The 17475-nt window shown below is 28.4% G+C and overlaps 2 protein-coding genes and 1 long non-coding RNA gene across 3 annotated transcripts; 1 reads left to right on the top strand and 2 right to left on the bottom strand.

The window, feature by feature from the left end:
• Nucleotides 1-249: 249 nt before the first annotated feature.
• Nucleotides 250-3826, bottom strand: LOC136085764 (uncharacterized). Its single transcript, XR_010641159.1, has 5 exons — nucleotides 3400-3826; nucleotides 2415-2687; nucleotides 1691-1789; nucleotides 515-1035; nucleotides 250-429 (listed from the first exon to the last, which is right to left on the bottom strand). It is a non-coding gene; the product is annotated as an uncharacterized LOC136085764 (long non-coding RNA).
• A 4366-nt stretch (nucleotides 3827-8192) lies between these two features.
• On the top strand, nucleotides 8193-10453 carry LOC136086090 (E3 SUMO-protein ligase ZBED1-like). The gene is made up of 3 exons (XM_065808361.1): nucleotides 8193-8445; nucleotides 8616-9362; nucleotides 9690-10453. Exons 1-3 carry the CDS (start codon nucleotides 8193-8195, stop codon nucleotides 10451-10453), a joined length of 1764 nt encoding a protein of 587 aa, XP_065664433.1.
• Nucleotides 10454-12746: 2293 nt separating this feature from the next.
• On the bottom strand, nucleotides 12747-15007 carry LOC136086089 (E3 SUMO-protein ligase ZBED1-like). Its single transcript, XM_065808360.1, has 3 exons — nucleotides 14755-15007; nucleotides 13838-14584; nucleotides 12747-13510 (listed from the first exon to the last, which is right to left on the bottom strand). The coding sequence occupies exons 1-3, from the start codon at nucleotides 15005-15007 to the stop codon at nucleotides 12747-12749; spliced, it is 1764 nt and encodes a 587-aa protein (XP_065664432.1).
• Nucleotides 15008-17475: the final 2468 nt, after the last annotated feature.

The raw sequence follows: 17475 nt of genomic DNA, 5'->3' as shown, positions 1-17475 counted from the left end.
ATTCAGGTGACTTTTTGGTCCCATTAAACCGTCTAAAAGACGTGCTTTTTATGTTAATTTTGGCACGTAATATTTAAGCAATAACTATGCTTTATAATTACAATTATAAGTGTTTGGATTCGTGTAAAGAAAAAAAACTCATCGTCGAGGAAATATTTAATATGTATTAAAATACATGGTTTTATTAGTCAGTATATTAGTTCTTGACATAAAAATTTTTAATTTGTAATAAAAGCTGCAATTTTGTTAAAATATCCTCCTTATATCCAATAAGTACGAAGTCGTAGATCTGCAACTTACGAAGAGCACGCTTCAAACTTATATATCTATTCTCCCATAAAAGCACGCTTCAAACATAATCTAACGAATCAGTCGATATTTTCTTCTATAAGAGCACGCATCAAACTTCATCTAATGAATCAGATTTAGCTGAAAAGAAACGAATAAAATCTTAAATAATAATATGATTATTTAATAATTATCTTAAATCACAAACTTTTAAAACAAATCTTACTTTGAGAGTTGCTAACTACTTTTGGCAACAAGATTTTCTAGTGTGTTGTTTGTTTTCTATTATCTAAATCATTAAATAATTTTAAGAAAACAATACTACATACAGTGTAAAAAAATAAAAGTCATTTGCCTTCTAATTTTATACTCTGATTGCTAAAAAAGTAAATAAGTGTTTAATAAAAAAAGATGTAACAAAAAAGTCGACAGATGATTAAAAAAAAAGAAGTACATAATAAAAAATACAAGTTTAAAAAATTTTTTTTTATCTATATATATCTATATCTAATATCTATAGATTTATCTATATCTATATCTATATAAAGTTAATAACTGATAGGCGTGATTAGAAAAAGACCTGTACTCACCTTATGTGATAACATCTGTGTACTGTGATAACATGATAATTTGTTTTCTTTGTTTTCCATCTTCTTATATTTGCATCTGTTTCTGCATTAACTTGTTCATACATTAACTCACTAGATGCAAAGGTGACAGCCCACAAAGTTGCTTTAAATGAGTAATCTACAAAGTTTTGAACAGCATTAAATGTCATTTTAGAATGCACACAAAAGTTAAAACAATTTATATAAATGTAATAGTTATCACATAACCACAAAGCATTATAGTGGGGATTTTATATCATGATTTTCCTTATCCATGGTCAGATTTTCACCTTGAGGCGCCTTTTGCTGTGGAAACATTCACCACGGCTAAGGAGCCTCATCTACCCCTAATTATATACAATATATTAAGTATAATACTAAAAACATGTATAATAAAGTATTGTCAAATTAGGTCACCAATAAATACAGAGTGCTGAAAATTCAACTCAGAATCAAGTTGCATTCTCCAACAAGATATGAATTAAATCAAATTCTTACTACAGAGTGCGATCACAATAGTAGACAAAGAGAGGGTAAAGTGAAATTTAAAGTCAAACTTTAAAAGTTAAAAGGTTATTGGGTCTTACTACAGAATGATATTTCTAGGCAATAACATAACAATACCATTGGGTCTTCCTAGTCAATAATATTTTATGCAGAACTTATCATTTGTCATGTAGCCTAATAAATTTAATATCAAATAAGTTATAATAACTTATTTATTATCAAATTAATTACATTGACAAATTTGACAGTCTAAAATAATATACAATATGGTAGAAAAAAAAGTATACCTCGTAGTAGGGTTTGATCTTTTGCATATTGCAATATGATAATTATCTGCCATAAAGTTACACAATTTTGAACTAAGCTTTATAATATATTTATTAAACCTAAATTGATAAAACTTAGTTATAAGATAATATGTTTGGATAAAATATTATATATGTGACATTTTCTTTTTGTCAAAAATGCATTGCGAAGTTATAAGATATCTTACGCCCTACTTTTTAAACTAATTATTATAAAATTACAATGCAAAATAATTACATTATTGTAAAAGTAAAATAAAAAGTAATTACAATAATGAATATATAAACTACATATTTCATGTAATCATTATATTTAAAATATCCTGAAAAAATTTACGGAAAATATCCTGAAAAAATTCAGAATATTTCCCCCCTCATTTTTCCCTTAATTTTGCATTCAGCCAAGTTGTTTCTCAATTTTTTTAAAAATTTTCTTAATTTTTGTATGAATGATGACTAAAACAACATAAAAACAAATAGATGAATAATATATACTTGTTATATGTTGTAATATAAGTTGTATGTATGGAACTTGTAATATAAGTAAAATAAGATAATCCCTGAAACTAAATTATAAAAAAATAGTAAATAAAGAATATCTTTCCAAGTTTCTAATCACAGGTTTTTATTATGAATAAAAAAAGTTCCAAAATACACAATATTTTGGCAACGTAACATTCACGTTTTAATCAAGTAAAATTGTCACCTGGACAAGGTCACCTAAAATATACATGATTGAAACATGAAGAAGGAAACGGGGTAAGAGCAGGCATCAAACTTTATCTGATGAATAAGTCAATATTTTCTCCAATAATAGCTCACAACATCAAATTTAGCTCAAAAGAAACAAATAAAAACTTAAATAATAATATTAATATTAAATAATCATCTTAAATCACAAATTTTTAAGACAAATCTTACATGGTGAGTCACCAACTGTTTTGGCAACAAGATTTTCTGGTGTTGCTATTTCTTTGATCTAAATCATTAAACAATTTTTATAAAAGCAATGCTATACTTGAGAGAAACTTGCTTTACATATTGGAAGGTCGTCAACATTGAAAGATAAGTAAAATGCAGTTTCAAATACAATAGCATCATAATTATCTTTTTGTGGGGAAAACATCGAACAAATCCGCGTTAATAACCTGTTTTATATTGTACATAATAACAATAAAAGTCATATAATATATATAATAATAATTTCATATAACTCGAATATATATATTAATCATATAATATTCAAATAATATAAAAAAAAGAAATAAATATGTATTAACCCTTTTTAACAAGTAAAGCACGAGATCAAGATGTCATATATTATAAAAAGATAAAGTATTTAATAATAATATATACATATATCAATAATAAATAACATAACACATTTATTTATTGATATTATCTTGGATAAATTCTTTAACCTTGTTGATAAAAACCAAATAAAGAAAGAAAATCTATTTTGGGTTTTTATCTAAACGACTCTTGAGTAATAATGCAGAAGTTCTGGAGACATTATTATTGCTCAAGAATCAAGAATAAGTTCTGCTAGAACTTATAATTTGTCCATGTAGCTTACTTAATTTGATATTACATTCGTTATAACATAACTTATTTCGTACTAAATTAAGTAAGGAAAATGGACAAATTCGCCAGTCTAAAATATTATATCATAAAGTAGAAAAAAAGCATACCTTGTATTTGAGTTTAATCTTATTTGTGTGGCAAATAGGGACGGCAAATAGGGTACTAATTTATTTAACTTAATTTGATATAATTTAGATATTAGATATTACAACTTAAATGCATCGCGTTAAAAGATATTATATAGACCAATTTTTTTTTTTTAATTATGATAATACTACAATAAAAATTAATTATATTATCATAGAAGTAAATAATTATAACTAATATAATGAATACAAAAACTATACTATAAAAAAATAATTAATATAATAAAAAATATTATTTCACATTTCTTATGCCAGTTTTTTTTTAAAATAAAAAAAGTTCCGAAAGACGAGATATTTTGGCACGTAACTTTCACGTGACTTTCACGTAAAATAGTAACCTGGACGAAGTCACCTAAAATACACGTGATTGAAACGTGAATAAAACGTTGCGTGCCTACTGGGAACCTTGACGAACAAGGCCGCTGCGCGGAGAAACAAGTTGAGCGCGGTACTACTAGGGACGTGGTGGGAATCGAACTCGGAACCTCTCGCGAGCCTGAAGCGAACCTGAAGCGAACGCTCTACCACTACACCACTACCGGTTTGCCAATATATTGACAAAAAACAATATAACCTCACCATCCGAGCTAGCTAATTTGTTCATACAAACGCAAAAAAATTAAAAAAAATAAAATAAGTTAAAAAAATAATGAAGCCGAGATCTCGATAATCGGGCTAGCTCGGACAACGAGCCAACGGGCTTTCCATATTAACAACCCCTAAAATTATTCAAAAAAAGGTAAGATAAATTGAGAGCAAACTCTACATTTGAAAGCTTTATTGCCACAAACATCACTAGACAAACTTTTTTTGGCCTAAATTTTAAATTAGCGTTTTATAGTTTTTAATGGTCTAAGATCTTCTTGGTTCTGCCATTTGTATAAAACTAAGTACAAACGTCTGTAAGTGAAAACGTCTTAAACCTTCATTGAGTTTGCAGGCAGTGTATGAAATAATTGCGTATAATAAATCTATAAAATAAGAAAGTTTTTAAATTTTGTTTTAACATTCACAATTTAGCTTTTTTTGCTAAATTATATTTTTTTGCTATAAATATAATAGCAAAAATAATTAAATTCGAAGTTTAATAAGATTTGGGGATGTCTCAAACCCCCCAAAGTGACACTGATAACAGTGCACTAAACCACTAAGCTATCAATGATATGCGTTTAAGAGTAAAACACGCCTAATAATATATCTCTTATAAGCAAAAAAATGTATGTAGGAAAGGTGTCTATGTTAATTTTTTGGTTTTTAAAGCAGCTTTTCAAAATGAATAGTTTCACTTAAAAGTATTGAAGTAAACAAAAATAAGTATAAAGTCGTAGGTTTGGTACAGATCTATTTTTTATGGGTCCAGAAAGCTAGGATATATATTTAAGTGAAAAGTCTAGAAAAAGTTGGTATGGAATAGACTTACAATTTTACCTATGTTTTTACTTTAACGAGTGTTTATAATTTAACTAGTCCGATTAGCAAGTATATATGCTCAGCAAACATTGGACGTAAAAAATACGTAAAATATACGTTCAGCTTATGTCCTGAACATCCTAGTCTTTTTTGGAACAATAATTTTTTTGGTCAGCGTGGAGCGTTCAGAAGACGTGTAAATTACATTCGGAAGTGTGCCTTTTTATAAATAAAAACAAGTCAAATAAACATGTAAAATAAAGTTAAAATCTTGTTTAACTAGTATCGATCAAAAATATTTAGTTTCATAAATAAATTTTTGTAGATTATTTATTTGGTAGTTGTTAAATGCGCGCACCATTTTATTTTATCTCGAAATAACATTGAGATCTTAATATTAATAACTAACGGTTTCATAAAAAGATGTTTAAAATTAAAAAATTTTATTGTAAGTTATTATTTTAATTATTTTTACATAATCAGATTATTTTTTATATTTTCTTACCACTTTGATTTATAGTTATATTTAGTATATATGAAATAATAAAGTTAAAAAAATTTAGACTAATTATTTTTTTAAATAACTAATTTTATAGTTTTTGATAAAACTATAAATACAGTCTAAATAATCTAAAAATAAAAAAACGTTTTTCCCAAGACTTGCAAAAAGCTTAAATAAATAATATTACAAAGTAATAATAACTTTTAATCCATATTATTGAATAAAAATACTATAAGTAATCAATACTTCTTACAAATATTATTGTTATTGCCACATTTCATCTCTTTCATAAGGATTTTTCATAGTACAGCATTCAATCTATAATGTCGTTTTATATACAATGAAAAAATATATTCTATACACGAAGAAAAAAAGTGTTATACAACTTTTACTGTTACTTTGTTACGCGTTATACAACTTTTACTGTTACTTTGTTACGTGTTATACAACTTTTACAGTTACTTTTTTTACTATTGTTACGTTGTTATATACAAGACATAGTTTATTCTATGATAATAAAAGATATATGGCTTAGTAATAAGAAAAGGAAATCAAAAAAATATATTATTTCCTGAAACTCTAAATTTAAAATGTATAAATTTTCTTTGGTTTGGTTAATTGTTATTATATTTTATGGTTCTTTCTATTTTGTTATTGGTAGTATTTGTTTTTGTTACATGTTTGTGCTTAGAAAAATTTCTGCCCCAACCTGAACCTATAGTAACCTATATATGTATATACTGCCATATCCTTATCACTATTATCATCTAATCATCCTAATTTGTTAGTTTTTGTTTCTTTTTTATTAGTAAAAAAAGCCACATACTTGTGGTTATTATCGGCAATAAGGTATATTTCATCATAAGTTATTGCGAGTGGAGCGAGTTTTTAAATTTAAGTGTTAATAGTTTTTTATTCCTTTATTGTTGAAAATAAAGTAATGAAGTATTCAAATGTCTTATTTTACGCTTGACAAATGGAGTTTGATAGGCACAAATGATTTAAAGATCAAGAAATATCAATCTTTAGAATTTTCAAAAAGAAATGTTGGTCCAGCTTTAAACTTTTGCTAGTCTTAAACTTAAGTTGTGTATATAATTACAAATGTATAAGTAGCAAACAGACAGAGGGTTAAAAAAGATATGGATGGCAAGACACCAACCTAATCTTTTCATTGAGCCCCTCCAGATCATAACAATAAAAGTAATATATGGTTCATTAATAAAGTAGAAATTTTAGGAGAAAAAAAATGAGAGAAAAAAATTAGAGAGAAATGAGAGAAAAAAGAAGATGTATCAATTAAAAATAAAAACACCCTCAATTAGTGAAAAAAAATATGTAATATTGAAAAAGTGAAAATTTTTTATTTAATATATATATATATCTATATATATATATATATATATATATATATATATATACGTTTTTTTTTGTTGATAAAAATAGTTAGGAAGAAGATATAATAATAGTAGATACTAAAAGTCACAGATGGTTATAAAAAGAAGATACTTAAATACAAATTTCCAATCAAATAGATGATATCAAAGTATATAATATATAAATATATAATATAATATTAAATATATAATATATAAAGATTACATTTAATATTTAAAAATACAAATAGTTCAATTATCAGATATAATGCTTAAAAAAAAAATTTTTGTAAACAAAAATCAAAATTAATCTGTAGGATTTAAACGTAAGTTTTTGTTTGAAACGAAAAAGAGGTTGAAGATTTTGCCAAATTTAAATTGCCTTTCAGAAAAGATATTTTATGTATATTTATATATATATATATATATATATATATATATATATATATATATATATATATATATATATATATATATATATATATATATATAGATAGATGTTATATATGAACAACTTGTATTCTATGTGATGTATGTGCTCTTATAAACTTTTATTGAAACATGACTTAGTAAACAGTTTTTTTCGCAATCCTACTGAATAATGACTTAGTTAATAATTTTTATCGCAAATCTGACTTATATACTAAAGTTGCATTCTATTTTTTTCTGGATAGTATACTATTTTTAGGTAGATAAACGTCAAATTATTTCAAATAATTCTTCCGGCTTTTTATTACGTCTTTCTTTTAAAATTTTTATTTAGGTTTATTGAAGTATAAATCAGTTATATTTTTATTAACGTGAAGTAAAATTTGAAGTAAAAATAATTGATTTCGTTAATGTGAATAAAAACTTAAAATTAGGATATATCTGAAGAACGAAAACTGAAACAGAATTGAATATAAGCATCAAAAAACGAAAATAGGAATAGAATTAAGAATTATTTATGAACGTAAATTATTGAATATTAAAAAAGTTTTGATACAATAATTAGTTTTATTTTGACAATTAGTTTACAAATTTTACATACTTGGTATGAAATTGGCGCACATGTTTGACCATAACGATGATATTTGAAATGATTATAGAATGTATTAATGGACCACAAAACTGGTCACGTGCTTGTCATTACGTTAAGTATAAATTCAATGCGTCCAATCTTTTGTTGTAAAATAAAATAAAAATCTATAGATTCTTAAGAGCTGCAAATCAATCAATAACAGAATAATGAGTTTATCAAGGTTATTAGCTGGTAGGAAGCGTGACAGTCCTGTATGGAAACTCTTCGTTTACGATCAAAAAACTGACAAATCCAAGTGTCTAGTACAGGACATAAATAATGAGGGCGTGTGTGGCGCATTTCTTGCCGGAAAAAATTCCAGTAACTTAGTAGCGCACGTTCAGAGAATACATAAAGAGACACACAAATGTTACACGGATGAAAAGAAAAAACGAAATTTAAAAAAATGTTTTTGAAACGTAAAATTGATGAAATCAATTCTACATCTTCCCAAAATAGTGGAAAGACAAAAACCGAGACAATAAGAGAGAGCTTTGAACACCGAATCACCGCGTGGCCAACGGAATCAAGTGAATATCAAGTGCGTCAGGATAGCGTGATTGAAATGATTGTTAATACCAGCTACCCAATGGTATTGCTAGATCAGCCGTCGTTTCGAAAGATGATAAAAACGCTTGACCCAAAATTTAAATTGCCAGGTAAAAATTAACACAACTAAATTTTTAAATTATTGTTTTAGATTCATTCAATGCTAAGCAATTTTTAAATGTTTACCTATAATTATCGTATCATTAGTGTAACACTATAGTAACTAACTACACAAACTGATGTGCATTAAATTTTAACTGATTTAAATTTTATATTGCAGGGTCTGCAACACTGAACAAGCGGATAAACGAGCGTTTTCTTCGACAATCTGCACAACTGAAAGACTTGATAAATCATACACGCAAAGTAACAATTTGTCTTGATGGTTGGACAAAGAAGGGTCTCACAGCATCGTTCCTTGGAGTATCTGCTTGTTTCTATGACACCACCATTGATAAAACACGACATGCTTTCCTAAATTTGATGGAACTCCAACATCCCCACACGGGTGAGATGCTTGCCGAATGTTTAAAGAAATTCCTTGACCAGTGGGGTATTAGAGAAAATCAAGTTATGTTGATTGTTTCAGACAACGGGTCTAATATGGTTAAAGCCATCAGGCTCTTACAGGAAGTGCATGCAGCTAAGAAATCTGACGAATCTGAATCTTATGAGTTTGAATCTGACGAGTCTGAACATGAAACTGATGAGGAAGAGATCCAGTCTCAGTCAGAACAAACTGATTTATTCCTACCAGATCATATTCCATATCGTCGAATGCCCTGTATGGCTCACACACTCCAGCTTCTCATAAAACCAGTTTATGAACATTATAGTGCAACCATCTTAGAAACGAGACAAGTTGTATCAAGAATTAGGAAATCGAGTGTGGCAATTGAGAAACTTATTGACAAGTGTGGGAAGTCTGTGATAACTGACTGCACCTCAAGATGGAACAGTACATATCCGATGATTGACCGGCTGTTGAAAAAAAAGACATCGGTGAATGAAGTTCTTACAGAAATTGGTACATATTATTTTATTATTTATGTTATTAGTGTATATAAACTGTTTTCGGAATTTTATTAAATCTACAAAATTGTGTCTTACCTTATTTAAACTAAAAAAACGAAAATGTTAATAAATTTGTAAGTTCATTAGTCATTATCATTTAAAAACAAGACAGGGCATATAGTCTTTAAATTAGGTTTACTAATAACACGGAAAGACTTTACCCTGCCTTTTAAATCACATCACAACAGCATGGAAAAAAGAGACGTATATCAATGACAATTATTAGTTATTACAATTGTTATTAGTAAACTTTAATTACAGATAGTTTACTTAAATTTAGGAATCTACACATTCAAAGCAGGTGAATGGGTTCGTCTTCAAAACATTTCTTCACTTTTGGAACCATTTGCAGTACAAACAGATATACTTCAGACCGATGCCCAGTCTCTTTCACAGGTTCTACCATCTATACTCAATTTGGAATGCCATTTACAAGAATATCCTACCAACAAATCTTTGACAGCGAATCATCTTGGAGATCTACGTCAACGGTTTCAATCAATTCTGCAGCCGGACTCAGATACGTTTAATCCTCTTCCGTCTGTTGCATGTTTGTTAGATCCAACCGTTGCTGTCTTTATACTAACACCGGAAATGGACACCTTGCTCCATAGAGCAAAGATGTATATAATAAAAGTTTGTGGAGTAGAACAAGAATTACAAGCTGCTGCTGAGTCAAATGGATCTGAATGTGAATTTGCTGCCATAAAGCGCTTTAAGTTCTTGTCAAATAAAATCTTTACAAAAGAAGGAAAGATTTATAACCAAGACAATATCACTGTTGCAAGTCAGCTGTCAAGGTATTTGGTTGACATAAGCGGTGATGAAGCGCTGCCAAGTAACGGCCTGCTCTTTTGGAAACAAAACAAAAGCAAGTATAGCAAGATTGCAATTTTGGCTGAAGATTTACTGTCCACCCCAGCATCACAGGCGTTTGTAGAAAGGATTTTTTCACTTTGTGGAATTTTAACTGTTGGTCGCCGCAATCGAATGAAAAAATCATTAGATATGAGAGTTTTTATGAAACTGAACAAAAACTTGTAATTATAATTCAACCAGATATTTTCTTTCAATTTCAAAAAAAAAATCTTATTATAACTCAATTGAATCATTGAATGACTATTTTATGACTATTTGTATGGTTATTTAGATGTTTATTACTAAGTTAAAAAATTTTTTAAATTTCTTTCTTGAAACTTATGTATTACATTATTTCTTGAAATAATGATAGGGAAGACCGGGGCTAGTTGTCAGCAGGGGTAAGTTGACGAATTGCGTTTATGTGCAGAGTCTTTTATCAAAAAGTGTCAGAAATCTTAGGGAACTTTCCTAATTGATCATTTCATCTTGGGTCCTATGAATAAAACTACTATAAATATTCCAATCACAACTGATTTACTATTATCAGTCAGGTTTTTTTAGTAGTTGTCGTTTTTCAGGGTCTTTAGGCAGTTTATTGAAAAGCTTTTCGGGTTTATTGGCAAAATTTTCACAGGGGAAGCTAAAAAACAAAAATATCTTTATAAAATCAATTTTTTTTTTTAAATTATTATTTGTAACAATATTGAAAAAATTTATTTTTACAAAAAAAAATTTTTTTAATTTATTTTTTACAAAAAATTTTTTTTATGGGATTTTGTTACCAGGAACTAAGGTGGGGTGTTGTTTTGGTTTCATATTCAAACTACTAACTGGTTCTAGCTCATAGAAATATTAAAAAATTTTTATAAGTTTTTACTCACTAATACGTTTGTAATCTTTATTATAGTTTGCGCCAACTTACCCCGGGTTGGGGTATTTTTTTTTTTTTTTTTAAGGCCCCGGAAGGAGCCATAAGATTTTTTTTTTAATGAATGCAACAAGTACAAGTTACCCAAATTCATAAACTTCAAGAATGCACTTTAATTTTTTCAAAAAAAATGTGTCGTTAGGACTACTAATTGCTGTGAAATTTAATAGAAGTAAAATATGAACTGATTTAGAAACTGAAATAAGAATTAAAATGATTGAAATCATAAGAACTGAACTGAAATTAATTTAATCAGAACTGATTCAAAAGAAGTAAAATTAAAATTAGAAGTTATATCAATGCTTCAAGAACTAAGTAAAATTGAAAATTGAAATTATATTTAGAACTTAAATATCAATGCTGTATACTTGCTGATCCATTTATAGTTGGATGACTTTTGATCCAACGTTGTTGCCAAATTATGTTTGATACTGGCTTAAAACATTGATATTTAAGTTCTAAATATAATTTCAATTTTCAATTTTACTTAGTTCTTGAAGCATTGATATAACTTCTAATTTTAATTTTACTTCTTTTGAATCAGTTCTGATTAAATTAATTTCAGTTCAGTTCTTATGATTTCAATCATTTTAATTCTTATTTCAGTTTCTAAATCAGTTCATATTTTACTTCTATTAAATTTCACAGCAATTAGTAGTCCTAACGACACATTTTTTTTGAAAAAATTAAAGTGCATTCTTGAAGTTTATGAATTTGGGTAACTTGTACTTGTTGCATTCATTAAAAAAAAAATCTTATGGCTCCTTCCGGGGCCTTAAAAAAAAAAAAAAAAAATACCCCAACCCGGGGTAAGTTGGCGCAAACTATAATAAATATTACAAACGTATTAGTGAGTAAAAACTTATAAAAATTTTTTAATATTTCTATGAGCTAGAACCAGTTAGTAGTTTGAATATGAAACCAAAACAACACCCCACCTTAGTTCCTGGTAACAAAATCCCATAAAAAAAATTTTTTGTAAAAAATAAATTAAAAAAATTTTTTTTTGTAAAAATAAATTTTTTCAATATTGTTACAAATAATAATTTAAAAAAAAAAATTGATTTTATAAAGATATTTTTGTTTTTTAGCTTCCCCTGTGAAAATTTTGCCAATAAACCCGAAAAGCTTTTCAATAAACTGCCTAAAGACCCTGAAAAACGACAACTACTAAAAAAACCTGACTGATAATAGTAAATCAGTTGTGATTGGAATATTTATAGTAGTTTTATTCATAGGACCCAAGATGAAATGATCAATTAGGAAAGTTCCCTAAGATTTCTGACACTTTTTGATAAAAGACTCTGCACATAAACGCAATTCGTCAACTTACCCCTGCTGACAACTAGCCCCGGTCTTCCCTATCATTATTTCAAGAAATAATGTAATACATAAGTTTCAAGAAAGAAATTTAAAAAATTTTTTAACTTAGTAATAAACATCTAAATAACCATACAAATAGTCATAAAATAGTCATTCAATGATTCAATTGAGTTATAATAAGATTTTTTTTTTGAAATTGAAAGAAAATATCTGGTTGAATTATAATTACAAGTTTTTGTTCAGTTTCATAAAAACTCTCATATCTAATGATTTTTTCATTCGATTGCGGCGACCAACAGTTAAAATTCCACAAAGTGAAAAAATCCTTTCTACAAACGCCTGTGATGCTGGGGTGGACAGTAAATCTTCAGCCAAAATTGCAATCTTGCTATACTTGCTTTTGTTTTGTTTCCAAAAGAGCAGGCCGTTACTTGGCAGCGCTTCATCACCGCTTATGTCAACCAAATACCTTGACAGCTGACTTGCAACAGTGATATTGTCTTGGTTATAAATCTTTCCTTCTTTTGTAAAGATTTTATTTGACAAGAACTTAAAGCGCTTTATGGCAGCAAATTCACATTCAGATCCATTTGACTCAGCAGCAGCTTGTAATTCTTGTTCTACTCCACAAACTTTTATTATATACATCTTTGCTGCATGGAGCAAGGTGTCCATTTCCGGTGTTAGTATAAAGACAGCAACGGTTGGATCTAACAAACATGCAACAGACGGAAGAGGATTAAACGTATCTGAGTCCGGCTGCAGAATTGATTGAAACCGTTGACGTAGATCTCCAAGATGATTCGCTGTCAAAGATTTGTTGGTAGGATATTCTTGTAAATGGCATTCCAAATTGAGTATAGATGGTAGAACCTGTGAAAGAGACTGGGCATCGGTCTGAAGTATATCTGTTTGTACTGCAAATGGTTCCAAAAGTGAAGAAATGTTTTGAAGACGAACCCATTCACCTGCTTTGAATGTGTAGATTCCTAAATTTAAGTAAACTATCTGTAATTAAAGTTTACTAATAACAATTGTAATAACTAATAATTGTCATTGATATACGTCTCTTTTTTCCATGCTGTTGTGATGTGATTTAAAAGGCAGGGTAAAGTCTTTCCGTGTTATTAGTAAACCTAATTTAAAGACTATATGCCCTGTCTTGTTTTTAAATGATAATGACTAATGAACTTACAAATTTATTAACATTTTCGTTTTTTTAGTTTAAATAAGGTAAGACACAATTTTGTAGATTTAATAAAATTCCGAAAACAGTTTATATACACTAATAACATAAATAATAAAATAATATGTACCAATTTCTGTAAGAACTTCATTCACCGATGTCTTTTTTTTCAACAGCCGGTCAATCATCGGATATGTACTGTTCCATCTTGAGGTGCAGTCAGTTATCACAGACTTCCCACACTTGTCAATAAGTTTCTCAATTGCCACACTCGATTTCCTAATTCTTGATACAACTTGTCTCGTTTCTAAGATGGTTGCACTATAATGTTCATAAACTGGTTTTATGAGAAGCTGGAGTGTGTGAGCCATACAGGGCATTCGACGATATGGAATATGATCTGGTAGGAATAAATCAGTTTGTTCTGACTGAGACTGGATCTCTTCCTCATCAGTTTCATGTTCAGACTCGTCAGATTCAAACTCATAAGATTCAGATTCGTCAGATTTCTTAGCTGCATGCACTTCCTGTAAGAGCCTGATGGCTTTAACCATATTAGACCCGTTGTCTGAAACAATCAACATAACTTGATTTTCTCTAATACCCCACTGGTCAAGGAATTTCTTTAAACATTCGGCAAGCATCTCACCCGTGTGGGGATGTTGGAGTTCCATCAAATTTAGGAAAGCATGTCGTGTTTTATCAATGGTGGTGTCATAGAAACAAGCAGATACTCCAAGGAACGATGCTGTGAGACCCTTCTTTGTCCAACCATCAAGACAAATTGTTACTTTGCGTGTATGATTTATCAAGTCTTTCAGTTGTGCAGATTGTCGAAGAAAACGCTCGTTTATCCGCTTGTTCAGTGTTGCAGACCCTGCAATATAAAATTTAAATCAGTTAAAATTTAATGCACATCAGTTTGTGTAGTTAGTTACTATAGTGTTACACTAATGATACGATAATTATAGGTAAACATTTAAAAATTGCTTAGCATTGAATGAATCTAAAACAATAATTTAAAAATTTAGTTGTGTTAATTTTTACCTGGCAATTTAAATTTTGGGTCAAGCGTTTTTATCATCTTTCGAAACGACGGCTGATCTAGCAATACCATTGGGTAGCTGGTATTAACAATCATTTCAATCACGCTATCCTGACGCACTTGATATTCACTTGATTCCGTTGGCCACGCGGTGATTCGGTGTTCAAAGCTCTCTCTTATTGTCTCGGTTTTTGTCTTTCCACTATTTTGGGAAGATGTAGAATTGATTTCATCAATTTTACGTTTCAAAAACATTTTTTTAAATTTCGTTTTTTCTTTTCATCCGTGTAACATTTGTGTGTCTCTTTATGTATTCTCTGAACGTGCGCTACTAAGTTACTGGAATTTTTTCCGGCAAGAAATGCGCCACACACGCCCTCATTATTTATGTCCTGTACTAGACACTTGGATTTGTCAGTTTTTTGATCGTAAACGAAGAGTTTCCATACAGGACTGTCACGCTTCCTACCAGCTAATAACCTTGATAAACTCATTATTCTGTTATTGATTGATTTGCAGCTCTTAAGAATCTATAGATTTTTATTTTATTTTACAACAAAAGATTGGACGCATTGAATTTATACTTAACGTAATGACAAGCACGTGACCAGTTTTGTGGTCCATTAATACATTCTATAATCATTTCAAATATCATCGTTATGGTCAAACATGTGCGCCAATTTCATACCAAGTATGTAAAATTTGTAAACTAATTGTCAAAATAAAACTAATTATTGTATCAAAACTTTTTTAATATTCAATAATTTACGTTCATAAATAATTCTTAATTCTATTCCTATTTTCGTTTTTTGATGCTTATATTCAATTCTGTTTCAGTTTTCGTTCTTCAGATATATCCTAATTTTAAGTTTTTATTCACATTAACGAAATCAATTATTTTTACTTCAAATTTTACTTCACGTTAATGAAAATATCACTGGTATACAGTGTCAATAGGTTTATCTTATGATTTCGATATCTAAAGCTGAACCAGTGCTTTCCGAGGACTAGCTCCTTCTCGAAATTAAGGTTATACTTATAGTTTATTTATTATGCTAATTAAATTTGGACAGCAAAAGATGAGCAATACTTTAAATATCTTATTTATTAGTACTTATATTATTATAATTTATTTTTACTTATAAATACTTTTTTTCCAGTTAATTGCTCTTTAAAAAATTAAATCATATATAAAATAATTATAAAAAGTATATATACACTCCACGCACCAAAGCACGTTATTTTATATAATTTTATGGTATATTATTTTTTGTTACTTAAGTGATTATGTGAATTTTTTGTTTATTTTAGGTTTTACAGTATTTTTGATTTTGTAATTTATAGAATGAGTTAATATAATCATAGCAACCTATTGATGTTCTTACAGTTTCAAATAGAAATCTTTTTCAACTGAAATTATATGAAAAACTATTCCTTCAATTGTTACTGTCTCCATATTTTATAATTGCTGAGTTTAAGCGCCTTTAACCACAGTATAGTAATATAGAAGAAGCGTGTACATTTTTTGTTAACAAAACATTTGCAGGATCTACAAATCACCATAAAAGTCTGCTTGATTTACAATGTAAAATAGGTTCCAAAAAAGCAAAGGATGTCTTGTTTAAAAAATCTGAAGTAAGTAACATTAAATTATTAATGGATCTGTTCAATTCTTTTTAATGTTTTTATAAAACTTGTGAAAATGCCTACAATCTTTTTGTATTAAATAATCTCTTGATGTAGAGTTTATTTATTCGTTACAAATTACAAATATTAATACAAGATGTACATTTCAGTATGAACTTAAAATAAAAAATTTATTGCGTTTATACAATACGTTGATTATAATGCAAAAACAGATTAAAAGCTGAAACAAATAAAGTTCATGAAATAGTGGCTGAAAGGATTAAAATCAAATCTTAAGTTATTTTTCTAGAATAGAAATGATTTTAATCTGGTACAACGAAATCTTTTATAATGTTTGGAAAATACCTGAATTAAATTAAATTTCTGGAAATTATAAAATTAAATTTTTTTTTTTTTTAAGTCTGATGATATGCTTAATGAGTTGAAGATACCTGCAAAGTACGGTACGCAAGCTCTATATAACTTAATACAATATTGCGTTCACAATATACCAGGGTGTAAAATGATCAACACAGAGTTATAGGCGAAAAAACAGGCTTTATGGGTCATTGTTTGCATATCCCGACACGAAAGGTATATATGGTCTAAATGTTGTTATATTGCTAATAAGTGGAATAAAAGTGTAAAACTATTTTCTAGATGATTGTCGTTATGTAAACTGATAATTGGTAAGACCCACATGCGGAATACATAATGCGGTCCACATAATCATTCACCTGATATGGTATACTCTTTAAATAAATACGTACAAAAATAGATATAGTTACCATATCGGCCATTCATGTAAAACGCATTATCTCGCTGCATAAGACCACATTTTGAACTTTAAAATAATACTTTTTGTTCTATTCGGATAATCGCTAGATTATTTCATGACATCGCACCTTTTTAATTTAAATTGTTTTTATTGAAAACTCAAGTTGTTGATATACAATACATTTTTAAGCTGTACTTTAATTACAATTTATAAGGTTTGCTTTCCAATATAAATTTTTCCAAATGTCTTTGTTTTATTTTGAGAGAAAAAATCATCTTAGCAAAACCGCTTAAAAGAAGCGGAAAAATATTCTAAAATA

The sequence above is a fragment of the Hydra vulgaris genome, chromosome 10 (genome assembly GCF_038396675.1).
Source record: "Hydra vulgaris chromosome 10, alternate assembly HydraT2T_AEP".
Taxonomy (NCBI): Eukaryota; Metazoa; Cnidaria; class Hydrozoa; order Anthoathecata; family Hydridae; genus Hydra; species Hydra vulgaris.
Note: the sequence above shows the minus strand (reverse complement) of the source record. Positions and strands in the feature narration are given on the sequence as shown.

Coding starts and splice junctions, on each gene's coding strand:
- LOC136086089 (XM_065808360.1), bottom strand. CDS start 15,007: ATGTTTTTGAAACGTAAAATTGATGAAATCAATTCTACATCTTCCCAA. Junction 14,585..14,754: donor CCCAAAATTTAAATTGCCAG/GTAAAAATTAAC, acceptor TTTATATTGCAG/GGTCTGCAACACTGAACAAG. Junction 13,511..13,837: donor TGAAGTTCTTACAGAAATTG/GTACATATTATT, acceptor ACTTAAATTTAG/GAATCTACACATTCAAAGCA.
- LOC136086090 (XM_065808361.1), top strand. CDS start 8,193: ATGTTTTTGAAACGTAAAATTGATGAAATCAATTCTACATCTTCCCAA. Junction 8,446..8,615: donor CCCAAAATTTAAATTGCCAG/GTAAAAATTAAC, acceptor TTTATATTGCAG/GGTCTGCAACACTGAACAAG. Junction 9,363..9,689: donor TGAAGTTCTTACAGAAATTG/GTACATATTATT, acceptor ACTTAAATTTAG/GAATCTACACATTCAAAGCA.